Here is a 19,551-nt window from a genome sequence, read left to right as displayed (position 1 = left end):
CTAGTAAATCTAATGTTTTCACACATGCAAGTTTCAAAGAAATTAAAGAAAAGTAGCATAATAAAATAATAATGGAGGAAGCAAGGGATTAATTATATGTATCTGTATTTAATATTGACAAGTAGTTAATTGTTAAAGTGTCAACGGTCAGAATAGTTGGCTAAAAAGCTTTCTCCTTTAACGTGCGAGTATATATAAGAAGTTGAACCTCTTCCCCATTTACCGTACCATTAATAATCATCACATCAAACATTAATTACAATCCAAGATGAGGCGTGAGGAAGAGAAGAAGACAACGACAAAGAAGGCAGTGATCAATGGCCCACGGCCTTCTCCCTTGATGATCAACAAGGATTCCCATTTGATTCGGAAGCCTTCTTCACAGCAGAGAAAACCAATCATCATATACACAGTCTCACCAAAGATTATCCACACCAAGGCCCAGGATTTCATGGCTCTTGTTCAGAGACTCACTGGCATGTCATCATCAAATTCCAATAATGAGGCCTCTGAGAATTTTGGGTCGTCTTTGTCAGATGTTTCCAACAACAGCAGCGGCATCAAGCAGCAGCAGATGAATGAAACTAGCTCAGCTCTTAGGAGGGATAATGATATTATTCATGAAGATGATGATGATGATTATGGTGATAATAAGAAACCGGGTGCAATTATTCATCAGTATAGTCCCAATAGTACTAGTCTCATGAATTTTGCTGATATGCCACTCTTCACTCCAAATTCTTCATCAGATATATTCTGTTCATCAAGATCGCTACTCTTTAAACATTCCGATTCATCACCTTATGGGATTTTGGGTAATTTGATATCTCCTTCAGGCCTCGAATTCATCAAGGAACTTCCTGAATATTGATACCACACCAACTCATGAGTTTGGCTACCTTACTTGTTCTTGTTAAGTCACTTGATTCCATCATATATAGCTTCTTCTAGCTAGTGAATTGTAGATTTGGTTATATTAGTTGTGCTTTTGGAGTTGTTCAGGCATATGCCACCAGGGATGACCAAAAATAATGTGAATTAGGATATTTAATTCATTCTTTCTGGACATAAACAAGAAAATTAAACTTGATCAATTTGATGTAATTTGACTTTCCCTCTTGTATTATTATGTTACCATGTTTGTTTCTCATTAATTACGTACCATGTATAAAAGTTGTCAATTTGTAAAACAAAGTTATCATTAATTAAGTTTACTTCATCACCAGTTTCAGCAATTCCCATTTTCATGAGTTCAGTTGTTCATAACTAATGAGTCTTTTATTCTATATATGCATTCAAGCATTATTTAAGTTAGTCAAATTCAAAGTAAAGACATTAATGGAAACAAGTTTAATTTCATAGCTTGGATCACCGACAGGTCTGGTTTGGCATATTTGTCAACATGTATGTCCTTGAGCTGTCTGATTTCAAATCCATTAAAGAGCTGTACCTACTAAAGCAAAAGTCAACTCCTTGCTAATAGTTGAAAAATCTATAACTTGATGCTTACAATTATTTACATATTGATCGTAATATTTAACATTTGATTATTGTAGGATAAGTACAAAGAGAGAATAGGGCCCCTATTATTGACTCCACTCACTAGTCCATTCCTATGAGTTAATATATTGAACCACCAATTAATGATCTTTCTAAATAATGAAAGGAACATATGATTCAAATATTGATTAAGGAAGCTACCAAGAAGGAAATATCGTTTTCTGAATTGAGAGTCAAATTCAATACAACCAATATTCATCCAAGTCAAACAATCCCTCCTTCCGAAAGTGGAGAATAAATTAGGCTAGTAAAGTTCTAAAACTATGTTCAATAGGAAAATTAAGAGAATATATATATATTAATATATATATATATATAGATATATATATATAGATATTATATATATATATATATATTCCTAATTTTATTTGCTAAAGTAAAAAGTTAACCAGATTGAGTTGTGCCTTACAACTGAGTTCCAAGATGGCAAAATGTCTAATTAATTTACTCTATCAACCATCAATCATGTATAAATCACTCCTTCCAATATCACAAATGTATGTATTTAGCGTCTCAGATCGCAACTTTTAATGTATATCCGTGTATTCGTTTAAGGAAATACAAATTAAACCAACATATATCCAAGTGTGAACAGGATCTATACAGTAGTAATTAATTAAGAGAAATTTTTGGAGATTAATAATTTTTAGTATTTTTTGTTATAAAAATGTTATTTGTATACTAAAATAAGTCACTAAAATAGTTCTAATGTATTTATATATAAATATATGTGGTTTAATTTATTTTTAATGTGTATTTATATTCTAGCATGTATTTTATAATGATAACTGACTTTGATGGCTGGTTTTGGTGTAAACGTAACATAATTTTTTTGTTATTATTTAGTTAGTATAGATATTAAATTATTTTTAATAAATAAATTTATTAATTTTTGTGTGTAAATTTTAAAAGATTTGGATATAAATTGTATTGATTTATATGTGCAAAATTCTGATAAATATAAATACAAATTATATATTTTTTATGGATAAAATATCTATAAATATATGTACAGATTATTACTGATAAAAAATAATATTTACTAATTATGTAATATTGTTCATTATTTGATACAAAATAAAATAATTTTGGACTAATTTGTATTATTTTTCAAATATTTTTGTAAAACAATGTTAAAATATAAGATAGGAATATCAATAAGATCTGCTGAGCCAGGAGGTTATATGTCATGGTTAGAGAAAAGTTCAGCCCCGTAATTTGTGTTGTAACTTATGAAGGCAAGCATTTTGCTCCATTATGCTTTTTTGCTTCTCACTCATACATACTAGCATATCAATAAACATCCATATTTTTCAAAACGCAATGAGTTAGATTTTGCGTTCACCAGCAAAGCTTTCTAAATTTAGAAGAGACGAATGCATGTGTGAATAGAATATAGATAGAAGTGAGTGGGGCGCAAATATCCCAATTTCCTGCTAATAAAGCTTTGCGGAAATCTTTTTTAGATGCACCTAGATATATGCATATTTTTCCCTTCATGTATTATATAAATTTAACTCGACTTATTTTTATAAATAACGTTTAATTTTTATTATTTTTATTTATTAAATTTTTGTATAAATGGATTAATAGTAACAATTATTAATTATACATTGAGATAAACCCAAATTAGCAATTATGCAGGGATATATAAAATATTTCATAAAAAATTGTTTTGATAGTAACTAATTATTTACTAAAAAATGTATAAAATAAATGTATATTCTTTATATAAATATTTAATGACTGACTTAATATGAACTTTTTGTATTTAATATTTAACTTTTTTTATTATAATAGTAATCATAAATCTTAAAGGGAAATTAAAATTTCCAGGGTCAAATAAAGACTTACACGAACATATTATAACCTACTTTTCTAATTTATTGCACTTATTCATAATTTACAGTGACTTACTCATAATTTACAAATTCTAAAGAATAATAATATATTTTTTCATAATTTTTCATTATTAGTTTATTATATTATTTATTAAATTGGAGGAAGAAGAAGGTGGAAGGAGTTAGGCCACCACGTATTATCTATGTAGGATGCTTTGACGTTTGCTAACGGCAACTTGACGTTCCTTATGTCACCAACTCTCAACACGTAACGACCGTCATCTCTGACGTAAGCCTTCTCAACCCCGTTGGATGTAGGCCCCCACTCTGCAACCACCGCCGGCGATCGTTTCCGGATCCTGCTGTCCCAAAGCCTCACTGCCAAATTCCCCGATGCGCTCTCTCCACCTAAAACCACGACCGCGGGCGATGCTGATGCGCAAGACATCACCGGAGCCGGAGGGTTGCCGGAGGCAACGGAGCAGATTCCCGGTTCCTCATTGTGATCGTAAACAGATTCGTCGTCTGAGCAATCAGAATTATCAAAACCTAACCTTAGCCCTAACCCTATGGTGTCCCATAGCTTCACAACGCTCTTGCTGTTGGCGATTTCCGCAAGCGAGAAGAGGTCGCCGATGCTTCGCCGGCGCAAGAATCCTCCGTCATCGTTGCTTGAGCCTCTAACACGGAAATATTCTCCATCTCTGTGTTTAACTGTGTCTTCTTCGCTTTCATCTTCGGGATCGGAATTAGACGAGGATACAGAAACGACATCGTCTTCGTCAATGTCACTAAAGTCATCGTCATCGTGGATGGAGGAGAGAGCAGGAGCGGTTTGGCTGAACCTGATGATGAGAATGTTGGTGATGGTGCGGAAGGTGGCGAGGAATGCGATAACGAGAACACCCCATTTGCAGAAGGAGTAAATGGAATTTGTGAAAACGTAATTAGGGTTTTTCTTTTGCAGAGAGATTATTGCAGTTTCGAGATTGTTGTGAACCGAAGGAAGTTGCATGTTTTAATATAAGAAAAAAAAGAAATGAAAGGGTGATTTTATAGGGAACGAGGGTGAAGTAGATTTAGGTAATAAACAGGACTAGATTAGTTGTTAGAAACGAAAGAATATTCGTTCCGTCTAAGAAAAAGGTGATGGTTTGATTGAGTCATTGCTTCGCTGTTTAACTTTGCTTGTTATCTTTTTTGCCAATATATGTCTATGTGTCAAGGGTGAGATTTGATTATGAACTTATGATATACAGTCAGATTTGAATACACGCCTATTCTCGTTGTATATTGTGTGGTCCAAACAAATAGAGCCTTTTGTTGAACCGGACATCAGGAACTATATATATTATTATATTAATGCTACTAATTTATCCATGTGCGTCTCGTGCGTAGTAATATACAAAATCTTTAAAATCTAACTATTGCTGGCCCCCATGGAAACGTGTAATACTTTTAGGGGAACTGTGCTTCACCGAAATTTCCCTAATTCGTTATCCTTATTACTTGAGGATATACATACAAGGAAAATTTTATAGTTGCCTTGTTTTAATTTGGGTAGATTTCTTTGCTTCTACACTATATCCTTAATCGGCCAAAGTATTATTATTAAGAAAAGTACTTAGTTAATCGTTATAACAATTTACCATTGGCCAAGGTGATGCTAATAACAATGGTTAAAGATTGCACAAATTAAAGGAGAACGCTAAGCTAGCTTTTGTGAGCCTCTATAGGGTAATAATTTCACTTTTTTGTATCATACATATAAAAAAATATATTATTTGTACACTAAAATTAATTATTATATTTTTATATTATACTTTAATTAATAATCCAAATCAACTACATACAAAATAATCTATATTATTATTTGCAGTAGAAGAGGCGACAGCAGGTTGCAATGATAGGCTTAAAAAGAAAAATTAAAAATAGAAACAAAAATTTATAATGAGAATAATTAAACATCATTTTATTTTAAAATTACACATTTATTAAGCTAAATTTACTATATATATATATACACACATGACTAGTGACTAGTGACTATTGAAATTCAAGACTTATTAAAATAGACATTAATAATTAATTAAAAAAGACAACAATGTAATTTTGTACACTGCTATTATACACTATTACGTACTCTTTATCCTTAAAAGTACAAAAATTAAGAAAATTGGTTTTTTGATTATTAATCTTATCTGAATTACATTGTATTAAAATAGAATAATGATTATTACTAAAAGGTTTACGAGAATAAATAGAATTAAAAGATAAAGCAGATTTCTCAAAAGTATATCTAGGAACTCTGAAATTGTAAAAAAAATAGATCCCATTCCTAGCTATGCCGTGTAGGAGAAATTCCCTGGTAGCATAATCACGAATAAGGCAGAAATTAGGCCAAAATTAAAAAAAAAAAGACACCATTATCAGTTGCAAACCTAGAAACGCTAAGCAAATTTTGGAAAATTTAGGGTACATGAAGTAAATTTTGTAATCCAAAAAATAATATTAGCATATGGATCATGCAAAATTGAAGAATCATAGTTTTGAATGGCAATATCTGATCCATTACTTACATACACTTGATCGGAATCATTGTTGCTAGCAGTGGAAGTTAGCAAATTGGATGGATTGGGGTCAAGCAATTGCTCACACCAGAATCTACAAGCTAGGCAGCAACACTTATGGAAGAGGAAGAGCATGTAGAATATGCAATTGGTTGATAAAAACTTGAAGAGGGTGGTGGAAGTTGAGCATTAAGGTAGGGAGGCTAAGAAAATGAGTTAGGGTTTCTAGAATTAGGATTGAAAGACTGATCAAACCTATGATAGCAGTTCCATACCACATGACCCATTCTTCCACACAGTTGACACTGCATTCTTGTGTTATTGTTGTTGTATCTAAATCTGCATCCTCTTCTATTATTTCTACCTCTACGTTCTCTTTTAAAAGTATTACCTCTGTTGGGATCAAAATTTTGAGAAGGGTTCTGCACATAATGGGTTATATGCATGCCAAAGGTTGGTTTCTTAAAGCGTTCAAGCATTTTTTCATGGGAAAGCAAAAATGATTTAGCCTCTACAATCCTAAAAGACCGTCTCTTTGCTATTACGGAAGAAATATACACTGTATATTCTTCAGAAAGACCCTAAATAATAGCCCGAAGATGATAATCTTCTGATACTTCATATCCCACAGCAAATAGAGCATCAACAATTCTTCTAATTTTGGATAAGTAATAAGCAGCAGAACCTATTTTCTTGTACAATTTTAATTAGACTCTTCAGACTTTAAACATGAGCAGAAGAGGCTACCTGAAAGTAATCATCAATCTTCGCCCATATTTTAGAAAATCTTGAGAGGTGAATCACTTTGTTCTTGAAGCAATTAGTCATGAAAGCAACGAGTCATGTTGTAAGGGTTCTATCTCTCTGGTAGGGGTGTACAAAAAAACTGGTTTCACTGAACTGAATTGAAACTGAACTGAAACTGTTTTAAAAAACTGAACTGAAACCATAGTTTTTATGAAAGACCAGTTTATTAAAAACCAGTTTTTATGGTTCAGTTTAGTTTTAAACCAAATTAAAACTGGTTTTATTTAAACTCCAAAATTAGTTTTTACATACTCTTTCTTTCTTTTTCTCCCTTCACTCTCTCTCACCCCTTCCTCTCTCTCTCTCTCTCTCTCTCTCTCTCTTTCCCTTCTCTCTCCCTCTCTCTCTTTTTTCCCTTTCTTCCTTCTCTCCCCTCTCTCTCTCTCTCATTTCTCTCTCTCTCTCTCCCTCCTTCTCTCTCTCCTCCTCTCCCTCTCTCTTTCTCCCCCTTCTCTCTCCCTCCTTTCCCTTTCTCTCTTCCCCATTCTTTCTCTCTCTCTCTCTCCCCTCCCTCCTCTCTCTCTTCTTTTCCCCCTCTCCCTCCCCTTCCTTTCCCTCTCTTCCTTTCTCTCTCTCCATCCCCTCTTTCCTTTCTCTCTCTCTCTCTCCCCTCCTCTTTTTCTCTTTCTCTTTCTCTCTCCCTCTCTCTCTTTCCCCCTTCCTTCTTCTCTCTCCTCCTCTCTCTTCCTTTCTCTCTCTCTCCCCCTCTTTCTTCCTCTCTCTCTCCTTCTCCTCTTTCTCTCCCTCCTCTCTCTCTCTCTTTCTCCTCTTTCTCCCCGTCCTCTCTCTCTCACCCTATTTTTCCTTTTCTCTCCTCTCTCTCTTTCACCCCCTCCCATTCCCCTTCTCTCTCTCTCTCTCCCCTTCTCTCCTCTTTTGTTTCTCTCCTCTCTCACCCTCTCTTTCCTTTTCTCCCCTCTCCCTCTCTCACCCCATCCCATCCCCATTCTCTCTCTCTCTCTCCCCCTCCCTCCCTTCCTTCCCCCTTCTCTATCTCTTTTCTTCTTTTTCCTCTCTCCTCTCCCTCCCCTTTCTCTCCCCCTCCCGTCTCTCTTTCTCTTTCTCTCTTTCTCGTTTTTTTCTCTTTTTTCTTTCTCTCTCCTTCTTTTTTTTCTCTATTTTCTCTCTTTTTCTTCTCCTTTCTCTCTCTCCTTTTTCTCTTTGTCTCCTTCCTTTCTCTCTTTTCTCTTTCTCTCTCAGCCTTCTCTCACTCTATATCCCTCTTCTCTCTCTCCCCTCCTCTTTTCTCCAAAATAAGAGAGAGAAGGAGAGAGAAAGAAGAGTAGAGGAGGAGAGACAGGAAAAGAGAAGAGAGAAGAGGAGAAGGAGGAGAGTGGAAGAGAGAGAAGAGATGGGGAAAAGAGCGTAGAGAGAGAGAGAGAAAAAGAGAGAGGGAGAGAAAGTGAGAGAGATAGAGAGAAGGAGAGAGGGAGAAAGAGAGAGAGAGAAGGGGGAGAGGGAAGGAGAGAGATAGAGAGGAAGAGGGATAGGGGAGAGAGAGAAATAGGAGAAAGGGATAGAGAGGGAGAAAAAGGAGAGCGAAAGAAATGAGAGGGGGAGAGAGAGAATGAGATAAGGAGAGAGAGGGGGAGAGAAAAAAGGAAAAGGCGGAGAGAGAGGGAGGACAAAGAGAGGGGAGGGGAAAAAGAGGGGAGCGATAGAGAAGAGGAAGAGAGAGGAGTGAGAGAGAGAGAGAGAGAGAAAAAAAAGAGGATGGAGAGAGAGGGAGCAAAGAAGAGAAAGAGAGGAAGAGGGGAAGGAGAGAGAAAGGGAGAGAAGGGAGAGAGAGAGAGGAGGGAGAGAGAAAGTGAGAGAAGGAGAGAGAGGGGGAAGAGAGAGAATGAGAGAGGGAGAGAAAAAGAGAGAAGGGGGAGAGGAAAGGAGAGAGAGAGAGAGAGAGGAAGAGTGATAGAGGAGAGAAAGGGATAGAGAGGAAGAAAAGGGAGAGAGAGAGAAAGAGAGAGGGAGAGAGGGGAGAGAGAGAGGAAGACAAAGAGAGGGGAGGGGAGAAAGAGGGAAAGGGGGAGAGAGAGAGAAAAGAAAAAGAGAGATAAGGGAGAGAGGGAGAGAAGAAGAGAGAGAAAGGAAGAGGGGAAGGAGAGAGAGGGAGAGAAGGAGAGAGAGAAAAAAGGGGGAGAGAGGGAGGGAAGAAGAGAGAGAGAAAGAGAAAAAGGAGAGAGAGAGGAGGGGGAGAGAGAAAAAATGTAAAAGCTAATTTTATATATGTTAAAAGTTAAAACTAGTTTTAGCCTATAAACCAGTTTAAACTAATTTTTTTAATTAAAACTGGTTTTTTTTTATGAACTGGTTTAAACTAGTGCACTGTATTGTAAACTGGTTTAAAACCAGTTTCTTATGTGGCAAAACAGTTTGGTTCAGTTTTTAAACCATTTAAAATGGTTTAGTGCAGTTTCAATTCAGTCTATAAAAAAACTGAACCATGAACACCCCTACTCTCTGGCGCCAGATTTTGTATTTTTCAGATTCTGTTACCATTTTCTTGGTAGCATCAGTTGTGAATTGCTCAGAAATTTTGGAAGGGTCAAGATGACTTTTAAGACCAAGACTCTTAATAGTGAGAATTGTAAGGTACTTCCATGTAGAGTAATTATCTTCATTTAGTTTTTCAACAATTGGAGAGAAGGTTTTTTTTTTTTGATGAATCAGAAAGGATGATTTCCATTATGGAATTGAAACTAAGCAATAGGCTCTTGATACCATAAAAGATTTAGAAAAGGTAAGAAAAAACAGTAATCTCAACTCTATGAGAAAGAGCAATGATAGATTTGAAAGAAAAAAAAATTAAAACAAAAACAAAGACTTATAATGAGAATAATCAAGTATTATTTTATTTCAGAATTACACACTTGCTAAGCCAAATTTGATATATATATATATATATATATATATATATATATATATATATATATATATATATATATATGGTTAGTGACTATTGAAACTCAAGACTTATAAAAAAAATACTAATAACTAATAAAAAAAGACAGCAATACAAAAAAAAATAGCAATGCAATTTTAGGCTCAATTTTATGGATACGGAAGGCTTGGGTGTGCTATTCCCAAATGTGGAGTTATGGCGTACAAGACAAAACTGTGGGACATATTTTTCTGAGCCAAAGGTAGAACAACTCGGACCATGCGAGTTCTTTGGAAATGAAATTTTGCTTCACAAATCGTATGGTCCAATTTACAGCTGATGGAATTTGAAATCTGAAACACGCAACTCGGACCCTCCGTTTTGCTTGTTCTGGCTAATTTTGTTGAGCAAAACGCAACTCGGACCGTCCGTTTTCAGAAACACAACTCGCAGGGTCCGAGTTCTGATTCCTCTGATCCCACAACAAGGTAAAGCACCTCTCCTCCCCATACGCGAGTCCAACACCTCCTTTCCTTCCATATTCAAATTAAAAAGCGACAATTTTACACACTGCTATTATATATTATTACTCTCTATTCTTAATAGTTGTTTCTTGTTTCTTCTCAAGTTTAACTTTCTGCCAAGAATCAACTACATATATAACTCAAATACTGTAACATTAAACATATATTATGGGGTGGTTCTTGCCCAATGTTAAATTTTTTTTCTCTCTTTTTCCAAAATTTTTTTTCTCTCTTTTCCAAAAATTTCTTTTAGATCTGGTCCTCCAATCATAACCTAAAATTAAATAAGAAGTAACAAAACTAAACATAAAAAGTAGCAAAAATTAAACAAAAAGAAAAAGAAGAACTGTGATTTTAAAAAAAAATATAGAAATTAAAAAACATACACAAAAATAAAGATATCATACCTAAAATCAAACTAAAAGTAACAAAATTAAACACATGAAATAGTAAAAATAAAAAATGTAGAAATCAAACAAGAAGGAGTAGAAATTCTCCTTGATGCAAAAACAAAAATATAGAATTAAAGAAGGAGGAAAAAAAATAGCAAAAACTAGAAAAAGTTATTATAGCGGATGTGGCATAGAATCGCAACGAAGATGGTAATACATGTTGCATAAAGAATCGCACCTAAAATTGAAAGAGAAGGTAGTTTTAGCGCGTATTACTCATGGATATGAGAGAGAATGAGAGCATATGTTTAAGTGAGAGTGGGGTTGTTTTTTTTAGTTTTTAAATTTTTGTATTTATATACGTAAAGTAATACCATAATTAATTTTAATGATTGATTTTAAAATATACCTAACATAGTTGATATATATATATTTCTCCTCAAACCAACATTTGGATGTATTAATGTGCATGAAAATAACAAAGATAGAATAATTTAAGATATAAAACATGAAAACAAAAAGAAAAAAACATTGCTATGATGACGGGAGGCAGAGAGAAAAGAGTTTTTCTTTTTCTTTTTTTTTTTGAATATTTATCCTGATTTTTTATAATTTCTTTTAAGGATTACAAAAGCTTTAAAAAAATTCATTTTGATCTTTGATGATTAATTTTGTGAGATTGGTTCATTTCTGGTCAATAATTTTTTTTTACAACATGTTTATGTGACACATTAATTATTAATATATCTTTTATTTAATTTTTATAAATAAAAATAATTTAAAAATTACTAATATTTTTTAATTTTACACGGTATATTTAGTGAATATATTTAAAAAAGTAACCAGAAAAATAAAAAAAATTAACAATTATCTTTAAAGAATAACGAGACTCCTAACAAAAAAGAATTTGTCAATCCTAATTAATTCTTAAAGGATAACTTAACAGTTTAATACAAAGAAAAAATATTCATAAATAAACTAATCAGTCTTACAAAAATAAAGTTTAAAAACCAAAAAAGATATTTTTTTATTGAAGACTTCATTATTTTTTGAAAAAATTATCAGAAACTGTTTATAATTGTTTGTCTAGTTTGCTTTGATTGATAGGATCAATACGAAGGAGAGGCTGAGCCGGTTAGGAGTTATTAACCAGGAAGATGTTGTATGTGTGTTATGCAATAAAAGTATTGAATATAGTAACCATTTGTTCCTTAGTTGTGATTTCTCATGGCAAGTTTGGTGTGCCTAGTTATCTTTTGTTGAAAGGCAATTGTCATTCACAGAGACGTTGAAGGAACATTTTATAAGTTGGACTGAGATATCAGCTAGCAAAGAGGAGCGCAAGAGGTGGATGATGTGTGTTTGTGCGATTATTTGGAACATCTGTCTAGAAAGGAACAAAAGGATTTTCAGAATAAAAGAAAAGGGGTTGAAGAGATTATCCATATGTCTTTCATGAACTATAAAGAGTGGTTAGGTGTAGATCTTTTTTAATTTGTTGTTGATAACAATGCCGGAAATGACAAGGAAATAAATATTGGTTTTTTTTTTCAGATGGATAGCTATTGATTAGGTGTGTTTACTTTATGATTTACGCGAATACTTTATTGTTTCTTTCGCTCCACTTGTTGTGTTGAGCTTTTTTTTTTTTTCAAATTTTTTTCTTTCATTTTTTCTGTTTTTATCTTTATTTTTTGGTCCTTAGATGTGACTCAATTTCAAAAATACCTAGCTAAGAAATATTTGTGTAAATCATCTTCAATCTTATATGTATGTAACTATTATGATTCTTCACTTTATTACTATTATATAAGATATAAGTAGGCTTACCAACCAAAGACATGATATTTAAAAGACAACCGGACAAATAGGAGTTCAAATTTTCTTCAGAAGTTAAAATCCTCATATACTATATAAATATCTTAAAAATGTTATTTATATATTAAAATTTAGCTACTAAAATTAATTATTATATATTTGTGTTTAAATATATATATATTAGTTTAATTTTATTTTAATATATATTTTATATTAATAATTAATTTAATAACTAACTTTAGTATATATTTAATATGGTAGAATTATATAGTATGTACAAATATGATATTAGATGGCTCCAAAAACTATGACTTCATTCCAAGATCAGGAATATAACGAAGATATAGATTGGTATATCCTGATCACATGCCAAATTGGATAAAACAAATTATAATTCTAAATCAATGTTTATAATTGAATTTCCTCTTGTTTTTAATGATGACGTGGCAGTTATTTCAATATTTGACCACTGAACCGTATGTGTTCCTCTTGAACAGAGTTTTTGGTAATAAATATACGAAATAAACAAATTTATTGAATGCTGTCATAATAAGGAACAAATCATATGTAATAATTCACAAATATATAATTCAACTTATATATAGAGAAATGAATCCTATTTATTACTAAAAAGTACCTTAAAGGCAATTGATCTGAACCATAAAGTTGATCTAACGCTCAACATTGGTTACATTTTTCAGAGTTCACACTTCACACTTCACACTGAACACACTCAAAGTCCTTCTAATTCAAAGTTTCACACATACATCATTTGCATCATTGTTGTTTAGTAAAGCAGAGAAAAATGGAGTGTTACAGAATGCAGGTAGTGGTTATAGTCTCATTGATGCTTCTGTTTCCAAACACACAAGGCTGGGGAGAAGATGGCCATGCCATAGTTTGCAAGATTGCTCAGGTGACTCATTCATTTGGAAAATCTATGTTCCAACATCACTTTACTTACATACATCATCATGATTGTTCTCTCTTCCTTTCTTTCTATCTCATAATGTGGACAGTCTCGCCTCGGCGACACCGCATCGGAGGCTGTAAAGAAACTGCTGCCAGAGTATGCAGAAAATGACCTGGCGAGTGTATGTTCTTGGGCTGATCATGTCAAGTTCATATTCCATTGGTCTTCAGCTTTGCACTTTGCTGATACACCAGACAATATCTGCAATTTCCAGTACAACCGTAAGTTATTAAGTTGGTTAGTTCAATGTAAGTGATTCAATACTAACTTTAAGAATAACTTGGTCAGGGGATTGCAAGGATCAGAATGGAGAAAAGGGAAGATGTGTTGTGGGAGCTATCAACAATTACACCAACCAGCTTCTTAGCTATGGAAGAAACAAAGTTCATTCTCAATGTAAATCCTTCTTATCATCCTATGTAGAGATTTTCTTTGCTGACAACATTAAACAAATTCTTAGCTTGTTTGAAATCACTATGATATGGTATGAATTATTTATCAGATAACCTCACTCAAGCTCTTCTATTCCTTTCTCATTTCATGGGAGATATCCATCAGGTATATGCATCATGAAACCATTCAAAATCACCCACACACCAAGATTATATATATCTTAGTTTGGCATTTTTGTGTGCAGCCTCTACATGTTGGGTTTCTTGGAGATAAGGGAGGTAACACAATTGATGTTCACTGGTACAAACAGAAGCAAAATCTTCACCATGTTAGTCCTAATTCTCATATCAAATACAAGAACGTGATCTATCATATATTTTACTATATAGAGGCTGAATTTTATTGATATCATGCAGGTTTGGGATGATAGCATAATTGAGACAGCAGAAGAAAGATTCTATGGTTCTGAGATAGGCGACTTCATCAATGCCATTCAAGAAAACATTACGGTATTTTGTTTTATGCAAAAGCTAGATACTGTCTGTGGTCTTAATTCAATAAGTTTAATGTTTATTTCACAATTTTCTGTCACAGAAAGAATGGGATTCCGAAGTTAAAGGATGGGAAACCTGCAATTCCAATCAGACAACATGCCCAGATATGTATGTCCCATGATCCCAATGTTTATACCTTCATTCCTTCAAGAAAATTTTACAGATGCCAATAATCAATTTAACTTTTGCTTTGATATTAATACTTTATTCTTTTTATTATAAAATGGCTCTTTGATGAATGAATGAACACTGCTACATCATTCTGTCAAAATGATTTAGCATATTATCGACTCTTCGATGAATGAATAGGCACAAGTTTAACACAATTTTGGGAACTAGTTATAAATATATTCACTAGAGGTATTTTTGAAACTTATAGTAAACTTTAAGGACAAAAATATACTTTATCCTTATATAAATAACTGATTTAGTAGCTGGTTTTTTTATACACGTATATAAATAATAGTACCTAAATCATACTTAGCTAATGTACGTATGTTTAACATTTTGATTTTGCTTCCCAGATATGCATCTGAAAGTATAAAAGCAGCATGTCAATGGGCATATAAGGGTGTCACCGAAGGTTCAGTGCTCGGAGGTAAGGGATTAACTACAGTTATAAACTTATAATGGAAATTAAGCTATTCTTGTTATACATGACTTGTGACATTACCATGAACTGCTCTGCAGATGATTACTTCCTATCACGTTTGCCAACTGTCAATTTGCGATTAGCTCAGGGAGGAGTTAGACTTGCTGCAACTCTCAATCGTATTTTTGGCTGATGCCGCATTATGTGTTCAGTAATTATGTAGCTTATTGAAATATTAAAATAGGTTTCCAATATATAAATCACAAAACACTCTCTATTGGTACCTAGGTAACAAATTTCTCAATTATATTATACTGATATAAGGTCAAGCTTGCTCATATGTTAAGCCTCACAAGTCTTCATTTGCTGTTATTACGATTATTTATTATTTGAATCTGCCAATGTGCTACATTTACAGATATTTATGTTATTTTGTTATGATATGTTTCATTTAAAGCTTAATAAAGTAGATATAAACGTGAATGTGAACCGTGATGTGCATCTATCATAAGTCATAACTGAGTATGGATAAATAAAAGCCAAAAAATGGGGTCCGAAAAGTTTTGCAAAAATATTGCACCTGCTCACAGTAATTACTAATCACAGCTTGCAAAAAACATAGTCCAAGTAGCTAAAACGAACCAAACAAAGGACCAAAGTAGCAGTGAGATGTGATCAAGTTCTAATTCCCATGTCCTAAGTCAACTGTGATTTTTTGATCTAGTGTACAAAGTCCGAAGGCGTTGGATCCCAATTCGATGTACAATGCAATGGGGAATTTGTTTGGTCAAGAACCACCACTCGAATACCTCCAAGCAGCCAACCATGCTGTTCTGGTTTCAGGATTGAAACTTGTGGCAGTAAACATGAATTTGGTCATTGGCATCAAGTATTATGATGAGAGAAATTGTCTCATTTCAATGTGACCTTTTTCTGGCCTCCTCTATGTGGAACATAAGCTGCAAGAACTTAGACATAAGATTACTAAACTAAGAAAGGAAGCAAAGAGAATAAAAACTATTTGGAATGATGAACAATGCAAATGACGAAAATGTCACACCTTTGTTTCCACGTAAAATGTGATAAACATTGCACTGAGAACAGGCAGCCCTGAGTGATGGAATTACCAGATTAATTTTAAACTGTATTGAACTGCAACGAAGTTTAGAAGACTAAAAATATTAATCTCATAATTAATATTATTCTACATATTTAAGGAATAAAAAGATGTATTAACTGCTACCAAGGGAAATGAAAACTCTATTGAATAACAATCCAATCCAATATTTATATATACAACTTGAAAAACATTTATCTTTTTACTACTCAGCCTCGTTTCTTTACGAAAAAATCACCGAGATATAGAAGCTTACTGCTCTTCATCAGTAAAATCAGGTTCCGCAGGCTTCTGAAGCAGCATGGGCGGTATTCTCTCCGGCATCCTTGTCTTCCTTGTGTGGTTATGGCACAACAATCTAAGTGCATTGGCAGCAAACCTGGAGGCATATATGGTGGCACCTAGACTTGGTGAGCTACTACCTACCTTTATTTTTTTATGCAATTAATGCAGTCATCCAATCTTAAAGAGACCTTTGTAGTCGCATATGATTACATGACAAAGTAGGTGGAGAAACTTACTCTCATCAGCAAAGCCAAGCAAAGATGGCGCTTAATGTCCCTTCTCAAATCCTTTGGAAGATTGCAAATCAAGTTATCCTCATCAACACCTCTGATTTCTTGCCATTTGTACTGCTCATATTGTCTTATTTGCTGCCTAAGGCTGTCAGGGAGGAGTCTATGAGACATCCGCTATTCTGCATCTCTCCTTTTCACCCTCATCTCCTCTAATGTTGTTGTTGTTGATTGCAAATATGTCTGTTAGAAAATAAGTATAATTGCATAATATTAGTCAAGATGCACAAGCACCAATTGTTTACTTGTACAATACACTGCTAAACATAGAGTACAAAACTGCAGATACACAGATGTCTTAAATGTCAAACCTGCATATTCCCGATAAGGAATAAAAATAATACCAACCCAGCGATGGAGATGAAAACTGCAAATCAGATTTCCCACACAAAGGTACTCATCAGGTTTTGACCAAGAGAATGCAATTTAAGCACCAATCTCCCCCAAAAGAAGATGGAGGGAAAATGATAGAAAATCAGATAACAACATTGGAAAGATGTGCACCACACCAAAATTTGAAAAAGTGATCAGATACAGTCATATCAAGCACTCCCCCTACACCTCTACGTTCATCAAGCCATTAAAAAGATACAAAATGCTTTCGATGATATAATCTTTCTCAAAGTTCCATCCATTCATTTTTAACCCAAGGGAGGGGGGAGTAGAATCAGAAATGTCAAATAACTTGTTATATGCTCATTTATCTGCAAAGTACATGAAGAGATTTCATGTTCAAAGCACAAATGTATAAGCTAAATTTACAAACAAGAGGAAAGCTCTTAGATTAATCCCTGTGCACATTGCGAGAAACAAAACAAAAGAATACTCAAAAGCTTGTATGACCTGGATAGGATGCAAACCTCTCTTGCAGCTTCCCAATCCTTCCACTGTAATCACATGCATTCCTTCTACAGAATATAGAGGTGCTAAGCAAGCATTGATAGCATAGTGTCTGGAAGAACATTTTCAAACTGAAATAGTAAGTTTGCTATTAAGATGCACGAACAAAGTCAGAAGCCAGAAACCAGCACCGGCGCAAAAGAAGAAACACTTACAAGCATTTTGATAGGATAAATAAAAGGACTAAAATTCTCTAAAGAAAAATAAAGTATTTGATAGGATAAATAATCATAGTTAAAACAAAAAAGCCTACGATTCAAGATCCTAGGCTATAAAAAACTGTAGAAAATTTATTTGAAAACAAGAATACAACCTGTTCAGAAAAAAAATTATCTGACTTATTAACTAGGAGCATCATCTTTATCTATACAGCTATACAAGCATAACAACGTGAAGATATCTATGCCTAATAAAGAAACAATTAACAGTACAATCTCATGGGTTCCAGTATATCAAAATATACATGAATGTGCAAGCTAAGTGTACGTAATACTAACCTGCTGATAAGAAAGAGGGTGTATCAGCAGCTTGTTCCTATTCTGTTTTCTGGTTCTGGTTCTTGATCTTCGTCTGATATATTTTTTTTCCCATGACTCTGTTGTTGGTTTCTAATTGAACAACTTACATTACTCTATGGGTAAGCATATTTGTGAATGGTTGTTATACGTTGAAAGGAACCAGTTGTTAAAAATTGAACAACAGCAAATTCAAAACAAAATTGAACAAGAAAAATTAAATAGTTCATTTGAGGGGGTTCAGAACAAAATAGAATAGAGGAAAATTCAACTAAAAGACTTCAAAAGTTTAGCTGAGTTCAGTTCAGCAGAGAAGATTCAAAAGTCAATCCAATAACTAGTAAAATTATAAATTCATAATCATATTCAGAACAAAATAGAGGAATATAGCAGATTGAAGTTTGAACATTGAACTGAAGCGTTGAACAGAAGTAGGAGGGGACTATCAGAGGGGGAAAGAGGAGGTTTGGGCTTACCTAAACCGGCGGCGCCACGGCGGAGAAGAGATTGTTTTGGAGATGGTGCTTTGTAATGGAACCACGTAAAGCCTCGTCAATGGACCCCAATCGAGCAGCAAGCCGATTATTGAGGTCAGGTTTAACCATTTTCAGTCCAATGCTTCGTAAACCATCATTTGGCGCAGCAGGGATGACACAAACCTTTGAAACACCACAGACGGCGCAACGGCGCAACGGCGCGAGGGCGCGAGGGCACGCAGCGGAAACAGGGCTAGGGAACAAGGAAGGGCGAGCGGACTGGTTTCGAGACCTTTTGCCTGGATTAGGATTTGTTCTTCATTTTTGGGACAACTTTGATGCTGAAAAACGAAGAGCAAGCATAGCCGAATAATTGATTTTGATTTTTTTTGGGAAATAATTTGATATTTGATTTTAATTTTAATTAATACTGAAGAAGGGTATTTTTGTTGACAAATTAATTCCTGATTTTTTAGTCTGCAAATATTTAAGTTATTGAGGATTTAAAAATACATTAATATTTTTGACGTTTTCAAAATTTAAATACATACATCTCTACGTTTAATTGATCACATTTTAAAAAAAAATTTTATGTGCATCCGTATCAATCATGTCAGTACGATAAAAATTACGTTTAATTTATGAAAATGAAGGATCAATAAGTACAAATTTTAAAAATGTTCGAATTTAAATATCTGCAAGGTCAATGACTTATTTATCCTTTTCTCCAGAAATAATTAGTCATTTAATAAAATTAATTATAAAGATATATTTATTTTTTATAATTATTTATAAATATATTTTTGTATATATAGTAATATAATATTTTTAAAAAATAAATTAAAAACAAATATTCACAAAGATAAGTATAATTTACATAATAAATTTTTATTTGTCTATTTTTATATTGTATTGACATGTATAAATTAGTAATTGTATCGAAATAATCACTAATAAAAAAAATTTAAATGCAGTTAATTTTATATTAAATTGATAATTGAAAATAATTAAATAATTTAATATATTTAATTAAATGATCATTTAACGACTTTTAACTATTAATTTC

The 19,551-nt window shown here is 33.4% G+C and overlaps 4 protein-coding genes across 23 annotated transcripts; 2 read left to right on the top strand and 2 right to left on the bottom strand.

Annotated features, from left to right (window-relative positions):
* Nucleotides 1-212: 212 nt before the first annotated feature.
* LOC130947985 (VQ motif-containing protein 8, chloroplastic-like) lies at nt 213-1,225 on the top strand. The gene has a single exon (XM_057876696.1). The coding sequence runs from the start codon at nt 269-271 to the stop codon at nt 869-871; it is 603 nt and encodes a 200-aa protein (XP_057732679.1). The 5' UTR covers nt 213-268; the 3' UTR covers nt 872-1,225.
* A 2,327-nt stretch (nt 1,226-3,552) lies between these two features.
* Nucleotides 3,553-4,416, bottom strand: LOC130950251 (uncharacterized). The gene has a single exon (XM_057878770.1). The coding sequence runs from the start codon at nt 4,414-4,416 to the stop codon at nt 3,553-3,555; it is 864 nt and encodes a 287-aa protein (XP_057734753.1).
* Nucleotides 4,417-13,063: 8,647 nt separating this feature from the next.
* LOC130950455 (endonuclease 2) lies at nt 13,064-15,312 on the top strand. The gene is made up of 9 exons (XM_057878947.1): nt 13,064-13,306; nt 13,410-13,584; nt 13,652-13,759; nt 13,866-13,921; nt 14,001-14,084; nt 14,173-14,265; nt 14,351-14,418; nt 14,835-14,908; nt 15,001-15,312. The coding sequence occupies exons 1-9, from the start codon at nt 13,196-13,198 to the stop codon at nt 15,093-15,095; spliced, it is 864 nt and encodes a 287-aa protein (XP_057734930.1). The 5' UTR covers nt 13,064-13,195; the 3' UTR covers nt 15,096-15,312.
* A 98-nt stretch (nt 15,313-15,410) lies between these two features.
* On the bottom strand, nt 15,411-18,863 carry LOC130950457 (uncharacterized). 20 transcript variants are annotated; one of them, XR_009073596.1, is made up of 8 exons: nt 18,486-18,863; nt 17,992-18,102; nt 17,438-17,565; nt 16,906-16,961; nt 16,541-16,777; nt 16,276-16,398; nt 15,963-16,054; nt 15,411-15,861 (listed from the first exon to the last, which is right to left on the bottom strand). XR_009073596.1 is itself a non-coding variant. In XM_057878948.1 (4 exons), the coding sequence occupies exons 1-4, from the start codon at nt 16,706-16,708 to the stop codon at nt 15,820-15,822; spliced, it is 405 nt and encodes a 134-aa protein (XP_057734931.1). In that variant the 5' UTR covers nt 16,709-18,863; the 3' UTR covers nt 15,411-15,819. The 20 variants fall into 20 exon arrangements, 1 of the variants encoding a protein (XP_057734931.1); XR_009073588.1 differs by having other exon boundaries at nt 17,438-17,546; nt 17,992-18,863; XR_009073591.1 differs by having other exon boundaries at nt 17,455-17,546; nt 17,992-18,863.
* Between the last annotated feature and the right edge of the window lie 688 nt (nt 18,864-19,551).

This window comes from Arachis stenosperma, chromosome 9 (assembly GCF_014773155.1).
Source record: "Arachis stenosperma cultivar V10309 chromosome 9, arast.V10309.gnm1.PFL2, whole genome shotgun sequence".
Taxonomy (NCBI): Eukaryota; Viridiplantae; Streptophyta; class Magnoliopsida; order Fabales; family Fabaceae; genus Arachis; species Arachis stenosperma.
The sequence above is the reverse complement of the archived record's forward strand: the minus strand, read 5'-3'. Positions and strand labels throughout refer to the sequence as shown.